Here is a 23,773-nt window from a genome sequence, read left to right on the forward strand (position 1 = left end):
AAAAAAGGACCATGTATAGTATATATCTATATATATTTTGCTATAAATAGGAAAAAAATAATTATTTATGCTGCTCAATCTGACTTGCCCTGAACCCACATGATGGCTGTGACAACGTGTGAGTGGTGGGGGTGCATAGTGCACACACATCCAAGTGAGGCAATGGGTGGAGTCCAAATGTCCCTGAGCTCAGGAGTCCTTATAAACGACCCCTGAGCTTCCAGGCGCCTTCATCCACACGACCGGCTGTCTTTCAGCACCATGCCAAGCAAGCCCGCACCCATTAAAAAGAACCCCGCCAAGAAGGCGGCAGAGAAGGTGCCAGAGCCAGACCCGCCGGCCGTTGAAGCCGAGCCCGCTCCGGTGGAGACGCCCGCCCAGGCGGCACCAGAAGGAGAAGAATCACCGGTGGAGGACAGTCCCGCTACGGAACAAATAAATGCTGCAGGTACCACGGAAGGCCATTAAATGTGGTATGGAAAGGGGTTCATAAGAGACCTGTCTATCACGTGCCAGAGACGCTCGGGCGGCAACTTCGCTCAGCCACACCCCTTCGTTATCGTAAAGTCTGTCACCTGCTTCCTCTTGTTACCTTGTGTATTCAAACCCTGCCCGTGTGTTTCTCCCTTTCGGTGTCTCCTGTTCTGTTCCGTCCCCAGTGCTCCTGTTCCTGTCGTCTGGTTTTCCCTCCGTCTGTCTGGAGGCTCACGGTCAGAATTTTAGCCTTGTCCAAGTGGACTTCTGTCTGTCTGTCTGTCGGTCGGTCTGATTGTTTGCTAGCCGTGAGTCTCTCTCCCGTTTGTGTCTTGGGTTCCCCAAACTCTCTTTCCCTGGCTCAACTCATTCCTGACACTGTCAACAATTGTTATACAAATGTATAGTAAATAAAAATGCACAAACTACGACATTAACTCATTCACCGTTTTGAAATAGATATTTGACGTCTATCGTGGCAGTGAATGACCAAAACAATACATTTTCTTTGGCCTTCTAGCAGAAGGTCTCGTCTACTGCGGATCAAACTTGTAAAAAAGTCAGTGTTTGCCTGACAACTTTTTCTCACCAGCTGCTGAAAGCGTACCTGAAGGCAACGTCGAGGTCCCAGCTACAGAAGCGACTGCGGACGGTAAACAACGCAAAGAAATTCAAACTAACCAGCTCCTGTCCGTCATGTTATCCTCCTGCTTTTCCAGCAGAAGTTGCTCCTCCAATTGAAGAACCACCCAAGGCTCCTACACCCCCACCTCCTTCAGGTAACTCGGTGGTGTGCTGCCTGAAGCTTTGCGAAGCTGATTCACTGGAGGTGCGTTAGGAGAGATTTTTCCAAATTGTTCCTATAAATGCAGTTGTTTATTTTCAGTTCCAACCAGTGCGCCATTGGAAGTATCAGTGGAGGACGTGAATGACACGAGCCTCACCGTCAAGTGGAAGACACCGGAGATCCTCGGAGAATCTGGCCTAGATGGCTACACTGTTGAATACTGCAAAGATGGAAGTAAGTTCACCCACTACCATCCGTATCATGTTTGTAAATGCATGTCAGCTGCCTCATGAAACTGCAATTTTGAGACAAAAGCACCAAAATAATTTTACCCAGCCCTTCCGGTCAATCAACAATCCACAAAATAGCATCATAAATAGCATAATTTGCATTTCTGTTCTACTAGTTTCTATCATTTCAAAAGGCTTTAGTTCTAAAGCCAGCCCTGAATTTGGTGTCCCTGCAGCTCCAGACTGGGTGGTGGCAAACAAGGAGTTGACCCCGGCTACCCGCTACTGCATCAAAGACCTGACAACAGGTGACCTGCTGCTGGTGCGCGTGGTGGCCGTAAACGCCGGCGGCCGCAGTGAGCCGGCCACGCTGGCGCAGGCCGTGGCGATTCGCGAGGTGCTCGGTGAGTAGCTGCCACCTTTGCAAAGTGCTCCGCTTCAAAGGAGCTCTGAATGCCACGAATGTGTGAGTCGACTTTTACAAAGCACAAAACAGTTATTAGAAACCGCTCAAAATATGAAGGAAGGTGGCTAAGCTAACATGCTAGCACTCTACAGTAAAACATGTCCCGCTTATGGGCTCTGAAGGGCAGCTGAGCACATTTCCTGCTTGGGGTTCAAATATCTGCAAACAAACAAGAAGATTTCGTGGAGAAATGCGGTCATGAAACCAGAAGTGCCGCTGCGAAACACGAGCCTAATTGATGGATTGCCGTCGGCTTGCGAAGGTTAAATTCAGCTGTGTGCCATTGCCGCTGTCCTCGCACACATATTTGAAATCCAAATCCAGTATCTTTTAAATCTAATATCCTAGATAGATGTTCCTCCTGAAACAAATGCACACGATGGATGATTTGTGGGAACACTGATTGGATGTCTCCGGAGCGCTGGGAATAAACTGCTTTTCAGGGATTAGCACTGCGGCCAAAAGTGGAGGTGAACCTCATGGAGCGGAAATCTTAGCTGTCAAATCTTAAGGCCAAATTGGTTCAGGAATGGTGTGAGATGCAGCCGAGATGCTCCAAGGAAATCGTGTTGATAGTTGACAGAGATAAGACGGTCAAACAACCTGCTGCTTTTAAAGATCTTCTCAGCTCTGGAGATATTTCTAAAACCAAAGCATCCAAGCATTTTTTATTTTTATTTTGGGTCAAATAACGGCATTTTAAATGGCTGCGCTTTCCCAGTTGTCATGACGCTTGAATCACCTGAACATGATGACATCATACTTCTTGGATCAAATATCATTCTAATCCAAGACTTTAGCAAAACTATTTTAAGGCCTGTCATCTTCTCTTTCGTGTGTCTGCCTGGATACTGGACAAAGTGTTAAGTTTAGGTGTGCTCAAAAAAATCAGGAATATAGTATTATTGTGGGTCTCATTACAATCCACATATCGTTATGGAGGTGACAGAATCAGTATTAATCCCTAAAACGACAATAACGGGACTGCTTCTTCTATTTGTGCCTTAATAACTCTGGAAAAATGCTGAATCTTATTCTTTCGAGTCACGAGCTGATTTATTACTTTCTCTTCCTTATGCTCAAAGCAATTTGGGGAAAAGGTCTTTTGAATGTGGGATATTGTAAATGATTTAATAAGTGCGCTGTGAATTCTATAAATGAAGTTGTCAGCTTTTAACAACTTGCATCATCAGTCTTGGAGCTTGGTGGGGAGATGTAAATAGAAGGTGGCAACGTGTCGTTTTGGAGCCTGCGTGACCCCTCCGGCACTCTGCTGTGAAAACACACTTCATGTGGTTGACCCTCACTTTGGTTGTCATTTGATGGGAAGAAAAATGTGGTTGTGTTGCAGACCGTCCGAAGATCAAAATCCCTCGTAACCTCCGCACGTGCTTTGTGAAGAAAGTTGGAGAGCAAATCAACCTGGTCATCCCGTTCCTTGTGAGCACAGATTTCGAACGGCATATTGTTTCCGATTCTCTGTAGCATGTTCTCCTTGCTCAACTGTCCGTATGATTCCACAGGGCAAGCCCAAACCTTCGGTGTCCTGGCTGAAAGACGGTCAGCCTTTGGATACAAAAAGGGTCAACCTCAGGAATAGCGACAAGGACAGCATCCTCTTTATCCGCGGTGCTCAGAGGGACGACTCGGGTGTTTATGAGATGACAGTTAAGGTGGACTGCTTTCAAGACAAAGCCACCATCACCCTTCAGATTGTTGGTAAGTCATACGTGGAGCAAATGTTCTCCTAAAGAACCGCCGAGTCAGCTACATTGCTAGCAAAACTTTTTCATGCTGCCATTTATATTTTGGAATCTCCATTCCAAACTCAATGGAGTTTCAAGAACGATTAAAGAAATAACTGATTCTACTGTTACAGACCTTCCCGGTCCTCCCGGCAGTACAAAACTGGTGGACTGCTGGGGCTTCAACGCCGCTCTGGAATGGACTCCTCCCAAGGACAATGGCAACACGGAGATCACTGGGTACATTGTCCAGAAGGCCGACAAGAAGACCGGGGTATGATCACATGAGCTAACCACGCAAAGAGGGTGTTCTTGTAAACAAGTGGATCTTCTGATTCAGGAATGGTTCACCGTGATGGAACACTACCACAGGCTTACCGCCACCATCTCTGACCTCATTATGGGAAATTCGTACCTCTTCCGAGTGTTTTCTATCAACAAAGTGGGCATCAGTGAGAAGAGTGCCGTCACCAAGGACGTGGCCATAATCCAGAAGACAGGTGCCCACGTGCCACTCTGGTGCTGTTATTTTAATCAGCTGCAAGATGTGTGTGTGTGGCGGTTGTTATATTAAAGACTCCAGGGGCAGTGAAGTCCTTGGCAATTATTTTAATATAAGCTGACAACAGCTACCGCGGGAGTAAATTTAGATGCTCGTGACAAAGCTAGCATAGTAAACCTAAGTTAACTATATATTGGCAGTTGTTGGGAATAACAAAGTTCATATAAAACATGACTGTACAAAAGCAGATTTATAGAATTTCTTAATAACAAAGCTACTGTAGCACGTTTGATACCATAAAAGCTCAAGCTAACGCAACTTAGCTCTTTGGCAAAAAATGAATACATTGGTATTCTTCTATTACACTAGTTGTTATCTTCTCAGGCATCATCTACAAGCCTCCCGAATACCATGAGCATGACTTCAGCGAGGCGCCCAAATTCACCACACCGCTTAGCAACCGGGCCGCTACCGTTGGATACACCACCAAACTGCTGTGCTCGGTTCGTGGAAGTCCCAAGGTCAGAAATGTCAATACTCTTTGACGATAACGTGAACAACCTTTATGCTAGCTTAAACGATCATAGGAGGCTGCGGGAGATGCCAAATGGTTGACTACTGGTGAAAAGTTGAAACGTCCAAATTTGGTTCCCAATGGCGTTTACATTTTGCTCTGACTTCAATTTGAAGACAAGTAGGTCTAGTAATCACAATGCTGGCGTTCAGGTTCAACGTATCTTTTACAGCCTGACGCGACCGGCTTAGGCGACAGGCTACGGTGGAAATGTGGCTAATTATGTGTTTGAGCTGTCCTTGGCTTCTCCCCAAGGACAACATTTGCAAGCTCATACCGGTGGTGCTTAGACGAATCCGAGTGGAATTTTAGAGCACAGCCTGCTCGCTCTGAGCGAAGACAAACAGGAACACAAAGGCGGGCCGATGCTTCAAATACAATTCACAGCTGCACTGGAGTTCCCAAGCATGTCCTGCTCGCTCTGATAATGACCTGTCACAAATGGAGATGTCGTGTGTTGGAAGCTGAGCAGGCAAGACACAAATGATAAGATAAGACAATTGTCTCTTGTCCTGATGTGAGGATGCCATTGGGAGAAGTTACTATTTTAGTCACCCACTGCTAACCGTTGGAAGAAGCGCGACCTTTGCCGTAATTTAAGCGGGATTTCCCCTGGTTGAAGTCAGACTTTCACTAGAAATGCACTCTGAAACCCAAAATGGTGCATACAGGAAGGGCCGATGGAGCTCCAGAATGTCTGAAGCTCATTGTGGTTTTTTTCACAGCCTAAGATCGAATGGCTGAAGAACCAGATGGTGATCGGTGATGACCCCAAGTTTCGTCAGCTCTCCAACCAAGGTATCTGCTCTTTGGAGATCCGCAAGCCGTGCTGCTTTGACGGCGGCGTGTACACCTGCAGAGCCAAGAACGCTCAAGGAGAGGCCGCGGTCTCCTGCAAACTGGAAGTCAAACGTAAGTATGCGATGCTGACATCAGCGCCCTTCTGTATATACGGCGAAAATTCGATTTTCATGATTAATCCGGATTAAAACTGAAATGATGTGAAAACTGGAGTCATATTTTCTTCCCATAGGAAATGCAAATCCAATTAACCTATTTTTAAAATATTCATTTTTTATATTTATACATATAAATTAATAACAATGAAATTTAATGTCACTTTTGACAATTGGGACATTTCTATGAGAAAAATGTGCGCTAAAATAAAAATACATTTTCTTTTCCTAATAGAAGTGATTCTTTTGGAGTCGGATAAGGAAAGAAGCAAGTAAAGCAACACTTCAACCTTCAGAGGTAAGGTCAAAGACAAAAGAAAGGAAATAAAAACTTTCCTGATATTTGGAGGTTGTATGATTTTTGGAAAAGGCAAATTTATTGATTCACGCTTAAGACATAGTCCGGGAGGTGTCCTATCAAATGTAGAACACAAACACTCTCGGAAAACGACCTTCATTTTGAGCAAGGACACACGTTCCCACAAATAGGGTCACGCCAAAGGTCCCGTCCGGTCTTGAATGCATCGTCGGCGTACGGGGATGCATTCACACCTGTATTTCCGGCTTCCCACTTGTGATCAGCTCACATTACCAGAAGCGTGTTTTCATTCCAAGTGTGAACCGCAGCCCGTGGATCACAACATACTTGGGAGGCTTTCTCAAGGGGAAAACAAGAGATTAGTGGCAGAGCCTTGAAGGCCGGCCGGCCGAAGAATGATGTCAGCACTGCAGTCGACAGCTTCTAAAAATGAGTCACGCTAATCTGACACGCAGCCAAACTCTTCATATTACCATGACTCGACGGGCAGAGTGGGAAAAGGGGGGCAACTCAAATTGACAGGTGAAATTTGACGACGTTAAAACTGCGACAACATTGTAACGCAGGGCTTTGATCACAATGTTTGCGAATCATAAAAATTACAGAAATAAAACTGCAGCTACAGCTTGTGAGTAAAGCAATTTGTTAAAAAAATAAAAAGTGCTTAAATTCTTTGGTTCAGCCACGGCATAAATTTGTTGCTAGGCAGAATTTTTCAAGCAGTAGCTAAAGCACTACCAAAGTTCAGGGACAAGTTATTTAAACATGAATTTTCTTCTACTCTTGATTATAAAACACATGGTGTAAAGAAATTCTGTATTTGCTGGCAGGCATTGACTGCAGCTCTCTGCGACACTAATCGGGAAAAATGAAAGTGGATGGATGTGTGCACGTTACGATCATTTTATTTTCACGTACAGCACCATCTGCTGGATTGTTTGGGGTACTACTTCACTTCCCATTCAGTACACGCTTTCGCAATTCATAGACATGACAGGACTACATGTACCTTTTAACCGCGTCTTCTCTTGGTCTATTTTATTTTATTTTATTTAATATATATATATATATATATATATATATATATATATATAATTTTTTTTTTTTTTTTTTTTTTTGACCAGACAACATTTTCAGCTCTGTATTTCAAATTCCCCATTCGCTTTTTGTGTGTGTCCAGGGTTCTGGGCAAAGTGAGAGGAAAAGATGATGATGCTGCTGCATTGTGTACATAATGAAGAAACAGTCCTCAAGCCACACCACAACAATCCCACTTGTCTCAATCTTGCATGATCATCTAGTTTTGTCACGCATCAGGCTGATTGTCCAATTATTTTTCTGTCACTTGCAGTTTGTTATCCTGTAGTATGCCACTCAATAAAATGGATTTGATTTTGCAAAGAGTATGTGGAAATAAATAATATATTTTTGATATCCTATGTGGATTTTTACATGTAAAGTACTAATTTTCAATGGCAGGATATCAAAACTACAGCAAGTATGTCTTAACTTTATTCAGCTAAAGCTGCAATTAAAATGACAATCCTAAAATATTTGTTCATTTTTAATAGACCGAATCGGCCTATCACGCTGAACATGCTTGACTAACTCGTTTCCGGAAGAACGGCATGAAAAAGCAGATGTGGGCAATAGAGGAAAGCCGCTGCTCACAAACCCGTTTAGTGGGTTTCCTCTGCCGACCAGCCAGCGACTGCATCACTTGGGTGCATGTGCGACTCTATGGAAAATGGGGCTCATGGAGGTCGTAGGTCTCATCTGTAAGTCTGAGTGCATCCATGCATTAAGAAACTTGGTCAAGAGCATTCATATATTTTGTTTTGACAGGTATTACTGCTCTCTGTGCGGCGCTGGCTGAGGAAGATGGTGAGAAAGTTTCCTTTTTCAAATACATGTGCTACAGGCAATCATTTATTTATCTAATTTATTTACGTCCCTAGCTAATAAGCTTTATATTCGTACACGGTTGATATTTCTGACCTGAGGTAAAACACAGAACCAAAGGAAAACAATGTTGAGGAAGTCCACAGAAGAAACATGAAGTAGCTTGTTCTCATGTCGGCGACACTTCCTGAGGCAATTTTTAATGAGGTCTTTTGGCTGTTTTTGTTTTTTCTCCTTTTTTTGTTAGTTTGCCATATTTCCTTATTGCCCTGCAATTGATCATGTTAGACCTGTTATCGCTCATTTTTGTCAAACTGAGTCATTGACTCTGGAGGTCATTGGCTTTCTTTCCCCTCTCACACTTTAAGAGTTTAAGATTAGTCTTCGGTCGGGAAGATTCAAGACTTTCTTTTCGGTTGCATCATCATCCAGTTGAAGTATAAATTGCTCTATCATACATCTTAGTCAATGTGTTTAAAGTGAAAAAAATAAAAATATTGTCATCTCCCAACTACCAGTCACTTTCATGTTGAAGGACTTTCTCCCAACTAGTGCACAGCCAACTGAGATCCACACGATACCTGGTGAGGAAAGGCGCAACATTTTCATTTCTACTCCAAGAAAAAAATTCTGAAACATTTAGAAGAGCAGAAATTTGAACTGATGTCATCTCCTCCCCTCCAGCGACCGCAGCCGCCGTGTTCAACGACACTTCCCCAACCAATGAAGTGACAGCTGAGACACAGACTGTTTATGGTGAGCACTATGCACATGATAGAAATACAAAACGGTGTTTACAGTACACAAATCCCGTTGAGGTTCATTTTATCTTCTCTCAATCGACATCATTTCCAAAGATTTACATCATGTAACAAAACTTCACCTGTAACCTTGTGTCGGCGTAAAAAGCAGGATTAAACCGGATTGACGTTCAAAAATCATACACAGAAACTAGGTTGAGCTGAAAAACTCGACTTCCTGCTTGCAGTTGACAAATTTTGTCAAACTAGTGTCCCACCCAAAATCAACGCCAGGCCAAAAAAAAACCTTATGAATTGTACAAAAGAAAAATGGGGGTCCACTGCACATATTTTCTTTTGCCATTTCCAGAACTTCCACTTCCATCACTGCACCTGCTGTCCCCCTGGTGGGACGTCTTCCCCTCTGAGAAAGCCCAGTTTGAATGCAGGGTCAACGACGGCTCTGACTGGACCTTCAGTTTGTACAGAAACGGGCAGCTCTTGGATGTTGCCGAGCCAAACGTTTCTTCCGACCGAGCCACGCTAACAATCACTGCGGCATCTCAGTCGGATTCTGGAATGTACACTTGTAAAGTTCATCACAAAGACAAAGGGCAATCCACCGACAGTAACCCAGTTCTATTGAAAGTTTATGGTAAGTTTCACCTTTCCCAATACTCTCTGTTGAAATTCATTTGAATTTGTCTTATTAGCAAACAAGCCGACGCCAACGTTGGCGCTCAAGCCAAAGTTGCAGCAAATGTTTCCTGGAGAATCGGTCACCTTCCAGTGTGGAATTAAAACGTCCATTGGATGGGACTACGTGTGGTATCACAACGACACGCAAATCCAAGGATCTTTTACGGACAGCCATCAAATCGTTCCTTTAGCGCTGTCCCACAGTGGACGATACCACTGCAAAGCCAAGAGAGGGCAAAGTCCTTTCTACACAGAGCAGAGTGAGACATCAACGCTGCAGGTGTCCGGTAAGCATGACACAATACTTCTTCAAAACATCTCCATCGACTTTGGTTCTGACCGCTACTTATCTAACTTCAGAACCACCCACTCCAAAGATGCAGCTACGGAGTTCCTGGTCAGACGTGTTCCAAAACGAAAGCGTGGTTCTGACTTGTGACGTGGGCAGTCCTATCTGGACATTCACCTGGTACAGAAATGGAATGAAGGTTCAGGCAGACCCATCGCTGGTTCTGAGCTCTAGTGGATCGTCTCTTATCATCACCGCTGCTTCTCGAGTCCACCCAGGAAGATATGCCTGCAAAGCTCAACTGAAGTTCAGAAGCGTTAGCTCTGCTTTGAGCAACAGCATAGATGTTACAGTTAATGGTAAAAGACGTTTTCATGCTTTTCTTGTGCAGGTTGTGATTTTTTTGGGGGGAGTGTGTCACAATGTTTCTTCATGTGCATGCTCACTTTTTGTACAAAATAATAATTAAACACACCTCCTACTAGCTAGTCGAAGAGCATTTCAACGTTTTGAAAAATATATTTTCGTATCAATGAAGTCAAATGGATTCTTGACGTTTATAGCCGTCAATGGGAGGGAATGAGTTCAGTAAAAGGGAATATTTTGGGGAATGACTGGTGTCTACTTGTGTTTGTTTTAGAAAATACCCCGAAGCCTTCATTGACTAAGGATTCTGGTTTCAAGCCAATGTACGTCGGAGAAAACGTCACCTTCACTTGCACCATTCGTAAGGGGTTTCACTGGGTGTACCACTGGTTCAAAGATGGAAAGGAGCTGGTGGACACGGACAAAACCCTCCGATTACACCTCAGGCCTCAGGATGGGGGGGCTTACTGGTGCAAGGGCACCAGAGGCAAACAAACATCTACAGACATCAGTGACACCATGACTCTGGTTGTTGGCGGTGGGTTCAGTTCAATCAATGGAAAAAGATCGTTTGTTAAGTTGAACTAGTTTAACACTTTTTAAACCACAGGAAGTTGGTGGGTGGAACATTTACTGTGTAAAGCTCTTTTTATGCTATTGAAACAGGAAGTGGTTGTATGTAGGAAGGGGACGGAAATGAATACATTGAGTGATAGTAAACTGGGCCAGGTGCCAGCGGGGGGGGGGGGACCCGTTTCGTTTCGTTTTTATACTCATCTTTTCTCTGCATTTTAGATTTTCACTTTCCAATCGATCAGGATGGATGGCTATGTCTGATTGTGTGCTTATGTGTGTCTTTTCAGAAATTCCTCTTCCATCTTTGACGCGAAGCACTCAGTGGGCTGATGTGTTCCCCACCGAAAGCGTGACCTTGACCTGCGCTATGTCCGGCAGTTCCGACTGGACGTATACGTGGCGACGAGACAATCGGACAATCCCCAGTGGTGACGGCGCGTCTTTCGGACCGGATGGAGCTACCTTGTCCATCGGCTCTGCCTCGGTTTCTCACCAAGGACAATACGGTTGCTTGGGAAAGCTCAAGGGCAGGTCTGTTAGCAGCGGTTGGACATCTGGAATGACCCTCCGGGTTTATGGTGAGTCTTTTTTCTTGAACAACATCTTAACTTACTAATGCAAGATAGAATTTCAATTTTTTTTTCAATGGGGAACTTGAATGATTTGAATTCAGATATGGTCACTGAAGGAATTTGTAGAATGACAACACAAATAATCCTTCCTTTCCCATTAGACAAGAAGCCCGTCGTCAAAATACACCAAGACCCAGACTTTCCGGTCATGCACACTGGAGATTTTGTGTCGTACAACTGTCACATCAACCAATCCACTGGTTGGGAGTATGTGTGGTACCAAGACAACACTCGACTTAGTGTCTCTGGAAACAATTACACGATCCATTCTGCGCTCAAAACAAACTCTGGATCGTATAAATGTGAAGCAATCCGAGGGGAAAGTCCTCGTATCTTCAAAACGGAACAAAGTCAGGCTTTGAGGATACAAATTAAAGGTATGTGTAAAGACCTCCCTTGGAACACTCACCTTTCATTGGTAAATGAATCTGCAGTATATTCTTAATTTCTGCAGAACGGCCATCTGCAAACATAGATGTCTTAACTGGATGGTCTGAGGTCTTTTCCACTGACAGTCTTGTGCTTAAGTGTGGGGTGAAAGATACTGAAGACACTTGGAACTATGCATGGTAAGCCACTTTCATTCGTGCTGTTGACGCCCAATGCAAAACCCAATTAAAAAAAAAATTGGAGAAAAATAAGCTCAGGTTTTGTTCAAGATTTCCTTATAAGGGACTTTTCCCCTTTCCGCCTCTTTTTGATACAAAACTTGAATGCATAAAAACATCACCTTCATCAAACAGGTTTATGGAAGGGCAGCGGATCGCAAACGCGTCGTCTGACAGATACACGGTGACCCCCCAGAATGACCCCCAACAGAGCCAATACGTTTGCCGGGGCGTTCGCAACGGCCAACCTTCTTACTCCAAAGACAGCGAATCTCTCGCAACGAAGAATTTATGTAAGTTTTCATTCCACGTGGATGTTTGCTTCCACCTGATTTGTTTTCATTTGTGTCTTTCGTTACCGCTAGTGTTAAAGAGACGGGTGCTTCTTTCCATCTCCGGCTGTATGGCCTTCGGTATCGTTGTGGTTTTCCTCTGCTGCATCGGTCTCAGAGTCACCAGGAAAAAAAGTACGTTGGATATTTTCAGCAGGGGGTTCTCAAACTGTGCATGCCAACCGTGTGTCTTCTCTAAATGTGCAGAAGACGATGACGACGGGCCAGAGCAGGGCGAGCTCTTCCTCACCATGGCTCAGCTCAAGAATCGTGACGGTACGGCGACACAGGCCAAGATGTATTTCCTCAAACTCGATGACTCATATGAAAGCATTTTGAGAAAGCACATGCACGGCTTGCCTCAGTCTAGGCGTTGGCGCTCGTGTAAGTTCCTCTATCTTGCCTGCAGACACTCCTTGTCCACTGGTTGATTACATCACAGATGCAGAAGTAAAGGTTCCAGCAAAAGGTACAAAGGGCAGATGAATGAATGTCGTGTTACTAAGCTCGTTCCTCATTTATGTTTTTTCATTTTTGTCTTGCAGATGGAGCGGACATTATTTCGAGTGAACCGACAACAGATGTGACCTCTCAGGATGACCTAGGTGAGGTGGTTGAGGTGTTTTACCATTGATAATGGAGCTGAGCTGTCTCCACATACTTTTTCTGTCTTTTGATGTCTATAGTTGTCGCAACAGAGAGCAGTGAAGCACCTTCAGCAGAGGAAGCCGCTCTGGTTTCCTTTCAACGCTGAGCCGCCAAAGATGTCTGTGTTGGTAATTCATAGCCGCTCCATGTAACAGCCTAATAATATTGATTGCTTGAAAGTGTAGGATTCAATTCAAATGTTTCGGAACAATTACTTTGTCAGTTTCCTCTACTCAGTAAAACCTTTTCGTCGGAGGGCCATTCATAATGAGCTGTGAAATCAGACACCAGTCAAAACTGTTCAAATATTTTAAAAAGCTGCGTGGTAATAAAAATTGCTCGCAATATCTGTAGTTTTTAAAAGTGAAGACAATTTACAATTTTAGTATTGACACATGAAGTCAATGCGCGATTTGTCTTTGCGGGCCAAAGAAAATGATGTGGTGGGCCGTTTCTGGCCCCCGGCCGGGCCTTTGGTTAGACACCAATGTATGTCACAAGCCGACCGCTGTCTATGTATGCGCAAACAACAGATTAGACAGTTAGGATAAAGTTGAAAGACCAGAGCTGTACCTTTAATGTATACGTGACAGCAAAAATTGTTCGCCGTCTGTCTGTTGTGAAGACGTGAAGAATAAAATCATAATAATACACAAAGGAAAATTTCTCTTACCCCCCAAAATTGGGAAAAAATTCTGTCCACACTTGAAAGAAACTTTTTTTTGTTGGAATCGAAAGACTTCAAACAATGCAAACCAATCTGCTGGCTTACATCTACTTGAGGATATCAGCCAGCTTCTCCACATAGTATTCGTAGTTCTCCATACAATCTTCCCAGGGAGTAAAGCTCTGGTCCTCCTTCTCCACGTAGGTCTCCCAAACAAGCTGAAAGTCTGTGGGTTTCATCATCCTCAGCTTGCAGCCAGCATTCACCAGGGCCTTGAGCCCCTCCACTATCTCGGGATCCTCAAACTCAAAGAGACGAGAGCAGAAAAGACACAGGCGGAGCTTCTTGCGTTGCTGGAGGATGTTGGCAATCTTGGCAGCGCAGGCCACGCAGGGACTCGATGTCACGTACCATGTGACGTCATATTCTTGAGAGGGGTTATTGTCAGGGAGCACCTGGGGGAAAAAAAAAAAAAAAGAGTTTGCGCGTCACTTTTACATTCAAACCGCTTCAGTTCCGGTTTAATTTCCAGTGTAAACCATATTAGATTCTTACGAAGGAAGTATTATTTATTGCTTATCCAGCAATGTCTTTCTGACATAATAAACAGAAATAGAAGGGCTAACACAAAAATCCATCCATATGAAAGCCTAAAACTTTATCCAGGAAGCTTTGAGGGCAATTTGGGTGACCATCAAAACTGATAAAACTGGTGGCCCAGAATCACGCCAAAGCTGCCGCTATGGAAAAGGGATTAAAAAAATGAACAGCTGAAGAGAGGGAGCACATTACTTGCTGAAAGAAAGCCTCTTCGGCGTGAGCTGTGGCATGTTCATCCTCCATATAACCTTTCAAAGGCTCCGTGCTGCCTCCTGGTGTGTCCACTCTGTAGCACAGCAGGGTCTTGTTTCTTCCTGATGAGTATTCCACATTCCTGAACTGAAACTTGAAGTAAAATGGGCTCATCTGCTCTCTGGTAGGAAGTAGAAACACATCTTTAAGTTTATGATCAAGCTTTGGGAGCAAAGGGCATAGAAGGTCTTCTGATAAAATTAGGGCTTTGGTACATCAAGTTAAAAGGTGGCAGAAGTGGTTACAGCTTCTTGCTGAGAAGAACTAAATGCTCAGATACTTGTGTTAAATAAGATAATTCTTAAAATAAGAATCACTAATTCAACTGCATTAGGCTTGCTTCAGTAAAAGTAAAATTAGGCTAGTAGGCTGAAGATTTGAAAAATACAGAGCTTAAACGTTTTCAACACCAATTATCGGCAATAGCCTACCCACCATTTTGTCAACTTAATTGGCACAATAAAAACAAATTTCTCTGCATTGAAAATAGTTCTTTTTTTTTCCTGATTTTCATTGTGCTTGTACTGAGTCTTCTAGCTAGCTGGCATTGGCTCGAGATTTATGTTATCAAAACAACTGTTTTGATAACATTTTAAATTGAGTGAAAAATAGTAAATTAGCCTAATGATAACTGGGAGAATTGACACCATGTGTTTTTAAAGATTACATGGAGAATTTGTGAACGCATGAAGCAGACAACGCAAAAGCTCGCTAGCATATTGGCTCAACTATTACCGTATCAAAACCATCTGTTCCCATACCTCTCCTAAAGTTTTGAACTAATGAACACAAATTGTGAATTTAGGTAAAAACATAACCTGCGTTCATCCAAATTTTGCGGGGAGTTAGCCTGTTTTCACAAGCATATTTTGACAAAAGTACAAAGTGAAGATATCTATATTAAAATGTAGCAAGTAAAAGTAAAAAGTTGTTCTAAAAAAATTCTAAATCAAGTACCTCAATATTCTACCAAATATTCTTCTTCTAGTGAATATGTCAACAAGCTCATTTACTGTAAGGCCTCTCTGTAATGACGAGGCAAATGAAGTACAGTTCACAAATAGATGCATGACTCAGTCTTCTGGCCACTTTAAAAACATATCCCTATCCAATAAAAGTATATGCATGCAAAAAGAGAATAAATACATCTTGCCCACCCTGAGACGATCTCAAACGGTGGCAGTTCAATCGGCTCAAACTCTCCATTTCCATCGTTTTTCTTCACTTGCTCGCCTGCTGCCCCGGCAGCTTCCCCGTTCCTCTTCTCCTGATCCACCGCGCAGGCCTCAGGAGCCGTCCCCGGCTTTTTGGCGACTTTGTCCTCCTTTTTGGCGCATTTGACCTTTTCTTTCTCCTCGTCATTGCTTTTGTTTTCCGCCTTCTTCTCCTTTCGCTTAACACTAAGCCGGCTGTTTCTGTCGGACATGATTTTGTAGTCAGGAGCAAGTGAGGAGTGTGCGACCAAGAGGTGGAGCGAGAGCGGGTGCAAGTGCAGTGATAACCCGAGTGCATCAACCAAAATAGAAGCTATTGTGATCCCAGGCATATCATGTGCATGTCTGGCTGCAGGGCAGGCTGGGTGAACCCGCTCCCCCCTCTCGGCCCCCGACCAGGCACTGGACGCTAGCGATAACGAGACAGCTTGTTGAATGACAATGCTAGGAGTGTAAACACTGCTGCCTCTTTAGAAGAAGACATTTTGGACAACTGCTTGTTTTAGGTGTCTCCCTCCTCCAACACACTCGATTCACTTGATCGGTTTATCGGCAAACTGAGCAGAAACCTGTTAACTCGTTCACTGCCAGCCCAGTGCAAATTGACGTTTGACGTCTATTCTCGTCAATGGCAGTGAATGATTTAATCATCCTAATCACTTCAATCTGGTGTGTTAGTGGGGGGAGATATCGAAAACACGCAGGATACTTCGGGGACTAGACATCGACACCAGTGGCTTAAAGCTAATGATGGGCGAATGAAGCTTCAAGATGATTCATGAACCCGTTGTTGTGTTTACTTCGACCTCTAAATGGCACTCTCTAAAAGCCCACCGACTTGCCATTTCTTAAAACCCTCACTTTAAACCAACATTGCCATTTAGAGGAGCCAAAGAATACAACAACTGGTTCGTGAAGCTTCATTTTCCCCATCACTACTTAAAGTCATAATTGGATGACCTTTGGGTTGAACTAAAACCGATACGCTCCTCTCTTCTGGATGACTGGACGAATATTACATCGGGCACAGTGTAAAGTCCGTTATCACTTCTCAACTCAACATTTCCTCCCATTTTCAGCTCCCGTAAACGTTCGGACCAAGAGTCGCAAGACTTTTTGTTCACGTGTGTGTGCGATCCCTGATCTAAAAGATGCCCCGACCTCTCCTAACTGTCAGCAGTCAGCAACAGGCGGGTTATTAATAACATAACTGGTCTGTTTATCCGGGAGTGTGTACAGGGTTACCAAGGCTGTCTCAATGCGGAACCATAACTTTTGTTTTTGGCAATGGTACTGTCCTGCACAACTAAGCTAGAAGCCCCCCCAGCGACCTAAATAGAGTAGCGCAGACAATCATGACGGACTCTTAATAGCTAAAGTCGCATGCAGTGCGGCCTGCTATGCATGTGTCTGAGGACTGACTGTACATTCGATCCATGAAATTGGGGGAGGGGAAGAACAGGTTCCGAACGTGGTGGCTCTCTGCACTGCAGATGTAATCACTTGGCACGAGGCGGAGCGAGCTAAGGCGTTCAATTACAATTTCCTCCTGTCTTGCAGCCTCACTCTCAGCCAAGTAATTCATTTGAGAGGCAATTACCAAGAGGAGCCAGCTGCTCTAATGCAAATGGATGAGCTGTCACAGTCTGGTGGGTGGAAAAAAAAATGGAGGGATGAACGAGACAGACGGAGAGAAAGGGAATGAGGGGGTGGAGGGCTTTCAAGCTGCATAAACAATCCACAGCACGACGGGATGGGCAGCTCACGGATAACTCGATATTAGGAACCGTGTTTGAAACTATAGAGAAGTCAGACTGGATGGAAAGTATTGAAGTATTATTCGTATAGAACCCAAAAACAGATGACGCGACGTGGTAGGACCAACAAGACCCTTTACGAACCTTACGACCGATGACACCAGAAACCTACGAGAACTTAGCCTCTAAAACACCTTACGAGGATCTAAGGTAGGCCCAACAGCAACGTAAACTCTAGACCCAATTGAACCAATGACATCTTACGTCCTAGAAACTGAAAAGACGCAAACCCAAAGCCTTACACCAAAGTGCCAATGGCACCTTTCATCTTCAAAACTACAATATTTTAGCAAAATCAGTCAGAAGGTCAATATATAATAATATAATGCCTACACATTGATGATTTTACAATAAGTAAAGGTCATTTATTAAGTGCTAGTGATGAGACATACACACACAGAAGGAAACTGTCAATGTTAGTGGGTGACGCATTGTCATAGAAGTATTTTAAAAATCCAATACATCAATTTTTCGGGTTAGTATATAGATATCAGAAGTCCTATGCATTTTTTTTTTTTTTAATGTAATCATTGGTTTGTTAGTGGGTTCATTGGCTGGTTGGATAAAGATAGTGTCTGGCAAACGTGTTCCCTTTATTCCTTAATACGCGCTGCGATATTTACTACAAGGCTGCAAACAACTAGACTACGTCCACAATAATCTATAATTGGCTTTGAGGTAGATAAGTGTCTCCAGGTTCTTTGGTAAGGATCGCCCTCTCTCGGGCCTCAGACAGCGCTCGGCCTTGCTGAAGATGCTTTCTACGGCCGTGCCGCAAGCGGGTACGGTCACCGCCCTTTTGGCCACCTGGGCCAGGAGCGGGAAGTCAATGGCTTTCCGTCGCCAGTAATGCAAAACTTCTTCATCCGTGGGTTCCTCTCGCAAGTAGATGGCTAGCTCCTGCTCCAGGCTCTTGGCTTGCGTGGTGGGTCTCTGTTTGATGAAAGAGAACAACTTGCAGGGACGAGTCAGCGACGACACGGGCGACGGTGTCGGGGTTGGAGACGTGTGGGAATGAGGAAGTCGTTCCGTGTTGGAGTCTGCGGAATATTTGGATAATTCTTTCAGAAGAACTTGTCCGTGCCATTCGGGGTCACTGCTCCACGTGAGCTTGAATTGAGGGTCGAGAGTGGTGGCGGTGATGTAGAGGGGGTCCTCCAGGATGGGAGCGAGGCGGCGCTCAGTTGCCTGACTCAGGCTGGCCAGGAGAGAAGGGCAATGAGGGGTCGACGTCTCCGAAAGATGCTTGCGTAAACCCAGTACGCACGGGAGCGCCAGACTAATGGACACGTGTCTGTCTGTCTGCACGTCGGTCTGCGTGTCCGTCTGTCGTTCCCCGCAAACCATGTCCCAGGCTTCCATGAAGGGCTCCAAAGTGTCAGCGAGCTCCCTCAGCAACGCCGTCTCCGAAACACCTAGCACCATTTCCCCAGGTCCGCTCATCTCCTCCAAGACCTCCACGGAGTCCAGAAGCCGGCGAAGCATCTGTATCCCAAAACAGAGAAACTTCTTGATACACCTTTTGACTTAGGAATAGAAGAAACAAAAGTGTTCAGGAGCTGAACTAGACTTTCTGCAGCGGGTCACCAACTTGGTGCCGATGATGGCAAGTTGTGGACCTAGTCTACAAAATAGCTCAGTGGTGACTGGCCATTTTCATTTCTTTGGAATACTGTAGATGTGATCATGTGACAACGTCAACGTGGAATTAGCTTTAAGAGTTTGAGAAACGCAATCTGGATTACTGAGAGCAATTCATGAGATCATGTTTACCTTAAGCTGGATCGCCCAGTCTTGAACCGGAGCCAAAGCGTTTCCCAGGGCTCCCATCGTCAAACCAGGTCCATCAAGCACCTGACTTAATTTCTCCGGTGGAACCACTGTTGTAATGTATCTGTAGAAGTGGCCAGCTTTGGCTAGCGCAGAAGCGAGTTGCGTACAAGAACGCAAGCCCTCTCTGACACAATGGCTAAGAGAGCGAGAGAAGCAGTCCACACGGCGAACACCGCCATCCCGCTCCCACGAGTCCTCCCAAGCTTCCTCCCCCCCGTGTCCATTCCTAATGCCTCCCTCCTCGTCGGCGCACCTTTCCACATCATCTTCGTCCTCCTCTTGGCAGAAACCGGGTAGACAGCGTGGCTTAACAGTCGTCGTGGGCAGAATCGGGTCAGACACGACACGGAAGGCTCTTCCGGACACGCCGTGCGAGTGACAAACGTCTTCAAAATCGGAAAGAATTCGATTCCCGGTGATGGGAAGGCACGCCAGGAGAGCTGAGCGCATCTGCCACTCCAATGACAGAAAATGGCAGGTGACACCGAGGTAGCTAAAGAAGGAGAGGTTAGCGAATAAGTATTGTATAAAAAAAACAATCATGCTAGCATGCTAGCATTGTTTCTTACCCTAGCGAAGATGCAGACGAGGCCCTCCAGACATCCAGGCTGAGGCTGAGGGCATGCGCCGAAGCCAGCGCCTGACGAATCGTCACCTGGGCCTGGTAGGTGTAAGCTGGGAGGAGCTGGTTTTGGATGTAGTACTGGGGGTCCGGAGTGTAGCGTGGCTCCAGGAGCTGAAGAAGTACCCTGAAGCCACAGTTCTCCACCATTGAAACTGGCTGCAGATCGCGAACGATCATCTTCGCAATGGCCTCACTTATCAAAACCTGTGGTTGGGATTAGGAGAAATGGCTCAGGGATTTTGATGGACTTCCGTGAGAACCTGGGCTCGGACATTTTAAATGTGACGGAATCTTTGACGTTGGAGACTTTTTCGACATGTGTGAGCGGTTGACCCACCTGACGTGGATCGTGCTTGTCAAACTTGCTTACTCCTCCTCCATCTAAGGTGGCCATCCCTCCAGCACCTCCTCCCATTCCCGCCCCCGCAGGGAAAGTGTAGCGGGCATTCCCTCCATTGGCCATCAAAGTGTGCATAGGTGCCGAGGGGAAGCCTTCTCTCTTCATGTCCTTCCTTTTGACAAAGTCATCATACATGGCCTGGTGCTTGCGCTGAATAGGAGGCACAACTCTTACTGGATTGACCACACATGGGTCAGTCCAAAATTGGAGGGCAATATCACTTTCGAAAACCAATCATTTGTTTCATAGTTTTAATAGAAATACAGATAAGATCAATTCACATTTTATTCATCTTAAATATGACTTGACGCGGGAGTTTTTAGAGACACGAGGTGTCGATCATATGATTATTTTGTTTGTTTAGACATGTGAGTGTAGATAAAATGATCTATTCTTGAAAAAAAAGTCAAGCTATTTATTGCCACTCTCAGCTGAAGGTTAAACACATTTTCTTTCAGATTCCAAGGAGGACTGATGAAATCATAAAGTAGTCACATTTGAGAGGCTGAAATGTAGGTCTGTGCGAGGGAAATGGTTTTAAATTAACTTCCTTTTTCATTTGGGGTTATTAAACACTGCCATTTTATTATGCTTATCGGATTAAAACATAATGAATAAATCGCCAGATTGGCTATTTATTTCTTCAGCCTCTGTGGGCAGCAGCAGCTAAATGAGAGTGAAGGATGATTTAGCGCATAAAAGTTGTCTTAACCTAACAATTCATCGTGCTCCCTTAAAATGATGGCTACGCCCCTGGGAGTGGTGGTGGTGGGTGGGGGGCAGAAAATGTACTCCAATTCTGGAATGACCCACATACAACGCGCTCATGATTAAATTCCCTTCGCGTTTTAGGGGAATTACCTTAAGATGCGTGACGAAGTTGGACGTGACGCTGCGCTTGGCTTGAATTCTGGTGCCGCACGCTTTGCAGTTGGATTCGATTTTTCCATTCTCGCCCTCGAACACAATATTAAAGTAATCCAAAATAGACACCTTCGAAACGGACGCCATGGGCGCAAACAATCTCTCTCGTCTGCACCCAATCGGAAATCACGAGCAGGGACAATGATGATGATGATGATGGTGATGGTGATGGTGATGACGATGATGATGATGATGAGAGCGACGTAGCGGTCCCTCGCTGGCTTTCATGGGCACAGGTCGGCGTGTTTACTTCCCGGCCAGCGGTCAGGAAAATGAACAAAAGAGAGAGAGACGAAGAGAAAAGAGTAGGAGGGTGCACAAAAATAATCAGACAACTTGCGAAGATGGGTCGGAAAGCAAACACGAGCGACTGCGGATGCAGGAAAACAACACTTACATCCGCCGTTCGGACGCGCGTGCGCGCGCGCAGGAGGAGAGATGGATGACTGAATGTGCGCGCGTGTGCGCGCGCGTCAGCTCGGACCAGGAAGTACACGCAGGCAGAGTTTCATTTCCGGTTACTAAATGGATGGACGGAACGGGACGACGAGTTGGACGGATTCTTCTTTGTGCTCACAGTAGGTTTTCCATTTTTACACAAGTTCATAAATATGTGATAGTGCACGACTGTAAAAGCAAAACCAACGCATCCTTATATGAACAAATGTTCTCAAACCTTTACAAAACGTAACACCTGAAAAACCAAAATAAAGAGAATAGGGTTTTAAAATAGGGTCTTGGTTTCAAATTAGAGTTAGGGTTTCAAATTAGGTTTTTGGATTCGGGTAAGGGCTTTTTTAAAAGGACTTTTTTAAACTCGGGTTAACGGGTTAATGTTTCAAAGTAGGGTTTTAAACTAGAGCTGGGTTTCTAAATATCATTTTACGTTGGGGTTGGGTTAGCTTCTCAAAGTAGGGTTTTGATTTAGCGTTGGTGTTTCAAATTCCAGTTTGGGTATTTCACTTGGGTTCAGTTTTCAAAATATATTTAGGGTTTACAAGTATGGTTTTAAAATAGGGGTTTCAACTAGGGGCGGGCTCCCCGAGCATCTTTCGGAGCATATCTGTCACCGATCGTAGATAAAGGTTAAATCCAGCTGGGATTGAGGGTCCTTCTGCACTCAGTTGGGGGGTTGACAAGTAACCTTTTTATAGCGAGTAGTGTGACTCATTGATTTTATTAAACACATTCAACAACAACACATTTACAATGAAGACAATCTACAACAAAGAAATGGAATGACCCCAAATTCATTTTTAACATGCAGTTATGTCCTCTTTTTTTCTCTTTTTCTCCACTTTCTCCTGAAAACATCGCTTTAGCTCCCGTCTGGTGTTTAAAATTTGCACCTGGAGAGTTGCAATCTCAGCAGACAGTTCGATGACTGGAAAGAAAACAGAAGATAAAGTCGGCATTAGTCGTCGGCAGTTTAATCTAGCTCGCTCACTTTGCATTTAATTTAGCTCCTCTGTGACATTGTCGGTCGAGAAGTATCACTTCAACCTACTGTCCATTACCTTGCTTGAAGGACAACTGGGCTTGTTTCAGGGATTGTGGCACCAAAATCCCAAACCACTGAAGTGGGTTTTGCGGAAGATTCGATTCACTTTTTGAGTCTGGAAGATCTTTTGATGATTTTCTTTTATTCAATTCTTCAACTGTCTTCTTTTCACTGCTTGTTTCCGTAGGTTTGATTCTTCTTCTGACACCTGTGAGGGCAGAAAAGCACATCCAAAATGAGGAAAATGTTCTATAATTCTTTGAAGATGGTTTCCTGTGACATTTTCAAATGGTCCAGTCTTACCTTCCTCCTTCGGACCAATGTCTTCAACAGGTGCATTGGTGTTACAACACTCATCGTACTTTGGCGAATCTGTGCAGAACTCGACAGTGTCATCACCAAGTTGTCTGCATACACACATAAAGTCATTGTGTTGAGGGAAGTTTTAATTCATTGACTCTTTTACTTGAGTTCTCACCTTACGCGAACAGCAACCAGTGGCTTTATCTCACTTGCATACTGAAGAGCGGACACTTGTTTGTTTCCCATTGAATATCGCGCCTTGGAAATGAAAAACCATCCCTGCAGGGAGCACAAAATGGTAAGCTAACATAGCACAGGCGGTACAAAAGGAGACTAAAGTAGAATCTGACATATTCAAACACGTAATAGCTTTACAGAGTTTTACAATCATATAATAACGGAGATGTCTCTTCGTCACTACCTGCTCGATGAGGGAGTTAAGATGACCTCGTTTTTCCTCCAGTAACTCCAACTGGTCCATCAAAGCTAGCAAGATTTCATCTAGTAATAGAGCAGATTCGTCCATGTTTTTTTTGGGGGGGTGTTAAATGGTCTTTCGAGCATAAAACAGACAACAAATTGCTACTCGGGTACAAAACTTCCGCAATGCGTCACGTGACATTATCCCATGTGGTGTAGACACGTCACGTGATGTTTCGACGGAAACGCGATTGTGTTCGTTCTGATCAGTCGTGTTGGAGGTGGCACACCGACCTCGTAAATTCAATAAAACGTCATAAAGACATTTTATTTTATGGCCCATAATGCAATTAGCCACAAATTTTGCAAATT

The 23,773-nt window shown here is 44.4% G+C and overlaps 5 protein-coding genes across 12 annotated transcripts; 2 read left to right on the plus strand and 3 right to left on the minus strand.

Annotated features, from left to right (window-relative positions):
• The first annotated feature begins 246 nt into the window (after positions 1–246).
• Positions 247–7,487, plus strand: mybpha (myosin binding protein Ha). Of its 5 annotated transcripts, none has more exons than XR_015857237.1 (14): positions 247–448; positions 1,067–1,126; positions 1,194–1,253; positions 1,361–1,495; positions 1,728–1,895; positions 3,309–3,397; positions 3,481–3,676; positions 3,837–3,976; positions 4,043–4,202; positions 4,589–4,725; positions 5,504–5,576; positions 5,638–5,690; positions 5,970–6,032; positions 7,234–7,487. XR_015857237.1 is itself a non-coding variant. In XM_088369683.1 (13 exons), exons 1-12 carry the CDS (start codon positions 262–264, stop codon positions 6,008–6,010), a joined length of 1,560 nt encoding a protein of 519 aa, XP_088225809.1. In that variant the 5' UTR covers positions 247–261; the 3' UTR covers positions 6,011–6,032; positions 7,234–7,487. The 5 variants fall into 5 exon arrangements, 3 of the variants coding, with proteins under 3 accessions (XP_088225809.1, XP_088225811.1, XP_088225810.1); XR_015857238.1 differs by having other exon boundaries at positions 5,973–6,032; XM_088369683.1 differs by having other exon boundaries at positions 5,504–5,690.
• A 201-nt stretch (positions 7,488–7,688) lies between these two features.
• On the plus strand, positions 7,689–23,127 carry LOC148402914 (B-cell receptor CD22). Of its 4 annotated transcripts, none has more exons than XM_088360921.1 (18): positions 7,689–7,831; positions 7,899–7,937; positions 8,474–8,539; positions 8,640–8,711; positions 9,066–9,350; positions 9,409–9,681; positions 9,755–10,042; positions 10,324–10,587; positions 10,913–11,203; positions 11,359–11,634; positions 11,712–11,826; positions 12,001–12,158; positions 12,231–12,332; positions 12,405–12,473; positions 12,607–12,666; positions 12,743–12,802; positions 12,884–12,973; positions 22,866–23,127. In XM_088360921.1, the coding sequence occupies exons 1-17, from the start codon at positions 7,801–7,803 to the stop codon at positions 12,949–12,951; spliced, it is 2,517 nt and encodes an 838-aa protein (XP_088217047.1). In that variant the 5' UTR covers positions 7,689–7,800; the 3' UTR covers positions 12,952–12,973; positions 22,866–23,127. The 4 variants fall into 4 exon arrangements, with proteins under 4 accessions (XP_088217047.1, XP_088217038.1, XP_088217027.1 ...); XM_088360912.1 differs by lacking the exon at positions 22,866–23,127 and adding an exon at positions 13,717–15,111; XM_088360901.1 differs by lacking the exon at positions 22,866–23,127 and having other exon boundaries at positions 12,884–13,508.
• apobec2b (apolipoprotein B mRNA editing enzyme catalytic subunit 2b) lies at positions 13,394–15,925 on the minus strand. The gene is made up of 3 exons (XM_088360968.1): positions 15,522–15,925; positions 14,305–14,485; positions 13,394–13,967 (listed from the first exon to the last, which is right to left on the minus strand). The coding sequence occupies exons 1-3, from the start codon at positions 15,908–15,910 to the stop codon at positions 13,620–13,622; spliced, it is 918 nt and encodes a 305-aa protein (XP_088217094.1). The 5' UTR covers positions 15,911–15,925; the 3' UTR covers positions 13,394–13,619.
• On the minus strand, positions 17,736–21,644 carry LOC148402916 (zinc finger BED domain-containing protein 4). The gene is made up of 5 exons (XM_088360935.1): positions 21,115–21,644; positions 20,191–20,403; positions 19,798–20,057; positions 19,169–19,721; positions 17,736–18,880 (listed from the first exon to the last, which is right to left on the minus strand). Exons 1-5 carry the CDS (start codon positions 21,262–21,264, stop codon positions 18,041–18,043), a joined length of 2,016 nt encoding a protein of 671 aa, XP_088217061.1. The 5' UTR covers positions 21,265–21,644; the 3' UTR covers positions 17,736–18,040.
• Positions 22,336–23,668, minus strand: vma22 (vacuolar ATPase assembly factor VMA22). The gene is made up of 5 exons (XM_088360977.1): positions 23,403–23,668; positions 23,157–23,260; positions 22,982–23,085; positions 22,695–22,886; positions 22,336–22,561 (listed from the first exon to the last, which is right to left on the minus strand). Exons 1-5 carry the CDS (start codon positions 23,505–23,507, stop codon positions 22,434–22,436), a joined length of 633 nt encoding a protein of 210 aa, XP_088217103.1. The 5' UTR covers positions 23,508–23,668; the 3' UTR covers positions 22,336–22,433.
• Between the last annotated feature and the right edge of the window lie 105 nt (positions 23,669–23,773).

This window comes from Syngnathus floridae, chromosome 2, assembly GCF_059516105.1.
Source record: "Syngnathus floridae isolate MCC-2025c chromosome 2, RoL_Sflo_1.0, whole genome shotgun sequence".
NCBI classification, from domain to species: domain Eukaryota; kingdom Metazoa; phylum Chordata; class Actinopteri; order Syngnathiformes; family Syngnathidae; genus Syngnathus; species Syngnathus floridae.

Bases quoted from the DNA above. Each gene is read 5' to 3' on its own strand.
- mybpha (XM_088369683.1), top strand. From the start codon at position 262: ATGCCAAGCAAGCCCGCACCCATTAAAAAGAACCCCGCCAAGAAGGCG. The intron at 1,127-1,193 runs GTAAACAACGCA...CTGCTTTTCCAG, and splicing joins TACAGAAGCGACTGCGGACG to CAGAAGTTGCTCCTCCAATT. The intron at 3,977-4,042 runs GTATGATCACAT...CTTCTGATTCAG, and splicing joins AGGCCGACAAGAAGACCGGG to GAATGGTTCACCGTGATGGA.
- LOC148402914 (XM_088360921.1), top strand. From the start codon at position 7,801: ATGGGGCTCATGGAGGTCGTAGGTCTCATCT. The intron at 12,333-12,404 runs GTACGTTGGATA...CTAAATGTGCAG, and splicing joins CAGAGTCACCAGGAAAAAAA to AAGACGATGACGACGGGCCA. The intron at 12,667-12,742 runs GTACAAAGGGCA...TTTGTCTTGCAG, and splicing joins AGTAAAGGTTCCAGCAAAAG to ATGGAGCGGACATTATTTCG.
- apobec2b (XM_088360968.1), bottom strand. From the start codon at position 15,910: ATGCCTGGGATCACAATAGCTTCTATTTTGGTTGATGCACTCGGGTTA. The intron at 14,486-15,521 runs GTGGGCAAGATG...ACTTCCTACCAG, and splicing joins CCGTTTGAGATCGTCTCAGG to AGAGCAGATGAGCCCATTTT. The intron at 13,968-14,304 runs GTAATGTGCTCC...TTTTTCCCCCAG, and splicing joins AAGAGGCTTTCTTTCAGCAA to GTGCTCCCTGACAATAACCC.
- LOC148402916 (XM_088360935.1), bottom strand. From the start codon at position 21,264: ATGGCGTCCGTTTCGAAGGTGTCTATTTTGGATTACTTTAATATTGTG. The intron at 20,058-20,190 runs GTGGGTCAACCG...TCCCAACCACAG, and splicing joins ACAAGCACGATCCACGTCAG to GTTTTGATAAGTGAGGCCAT. The intron at 19,722-19,797 runs GTAAGAAACAAT...CTCCTTCTTTAG, and splicing joins TCGTCTGCATCTTCGCTAGG to CTACCTCGGTGTCACCTGCC.
- vma22 (XM_088360977.1), bottom strand. From the start codon at position 23,507: ATGGACGAATCTGCTCTATTACTAGATGAAATCTTGCTAGCTTTGATG. The intron at 23,261-23,402 runs GTAGTGACGAAG...TGCTCCCTGCAG, and splicing joins TTAACTCCCTCATCGAGCAG to GGATGGTTTTTCATTTCCAA. The intron at 23,086-23,156 runs GTGAGAACTCAA...GTGTGTATGCAG, and splicing joins CTGGTTGCTGTTCGCGTAAG to ACAACTTGGTGATGACACTG.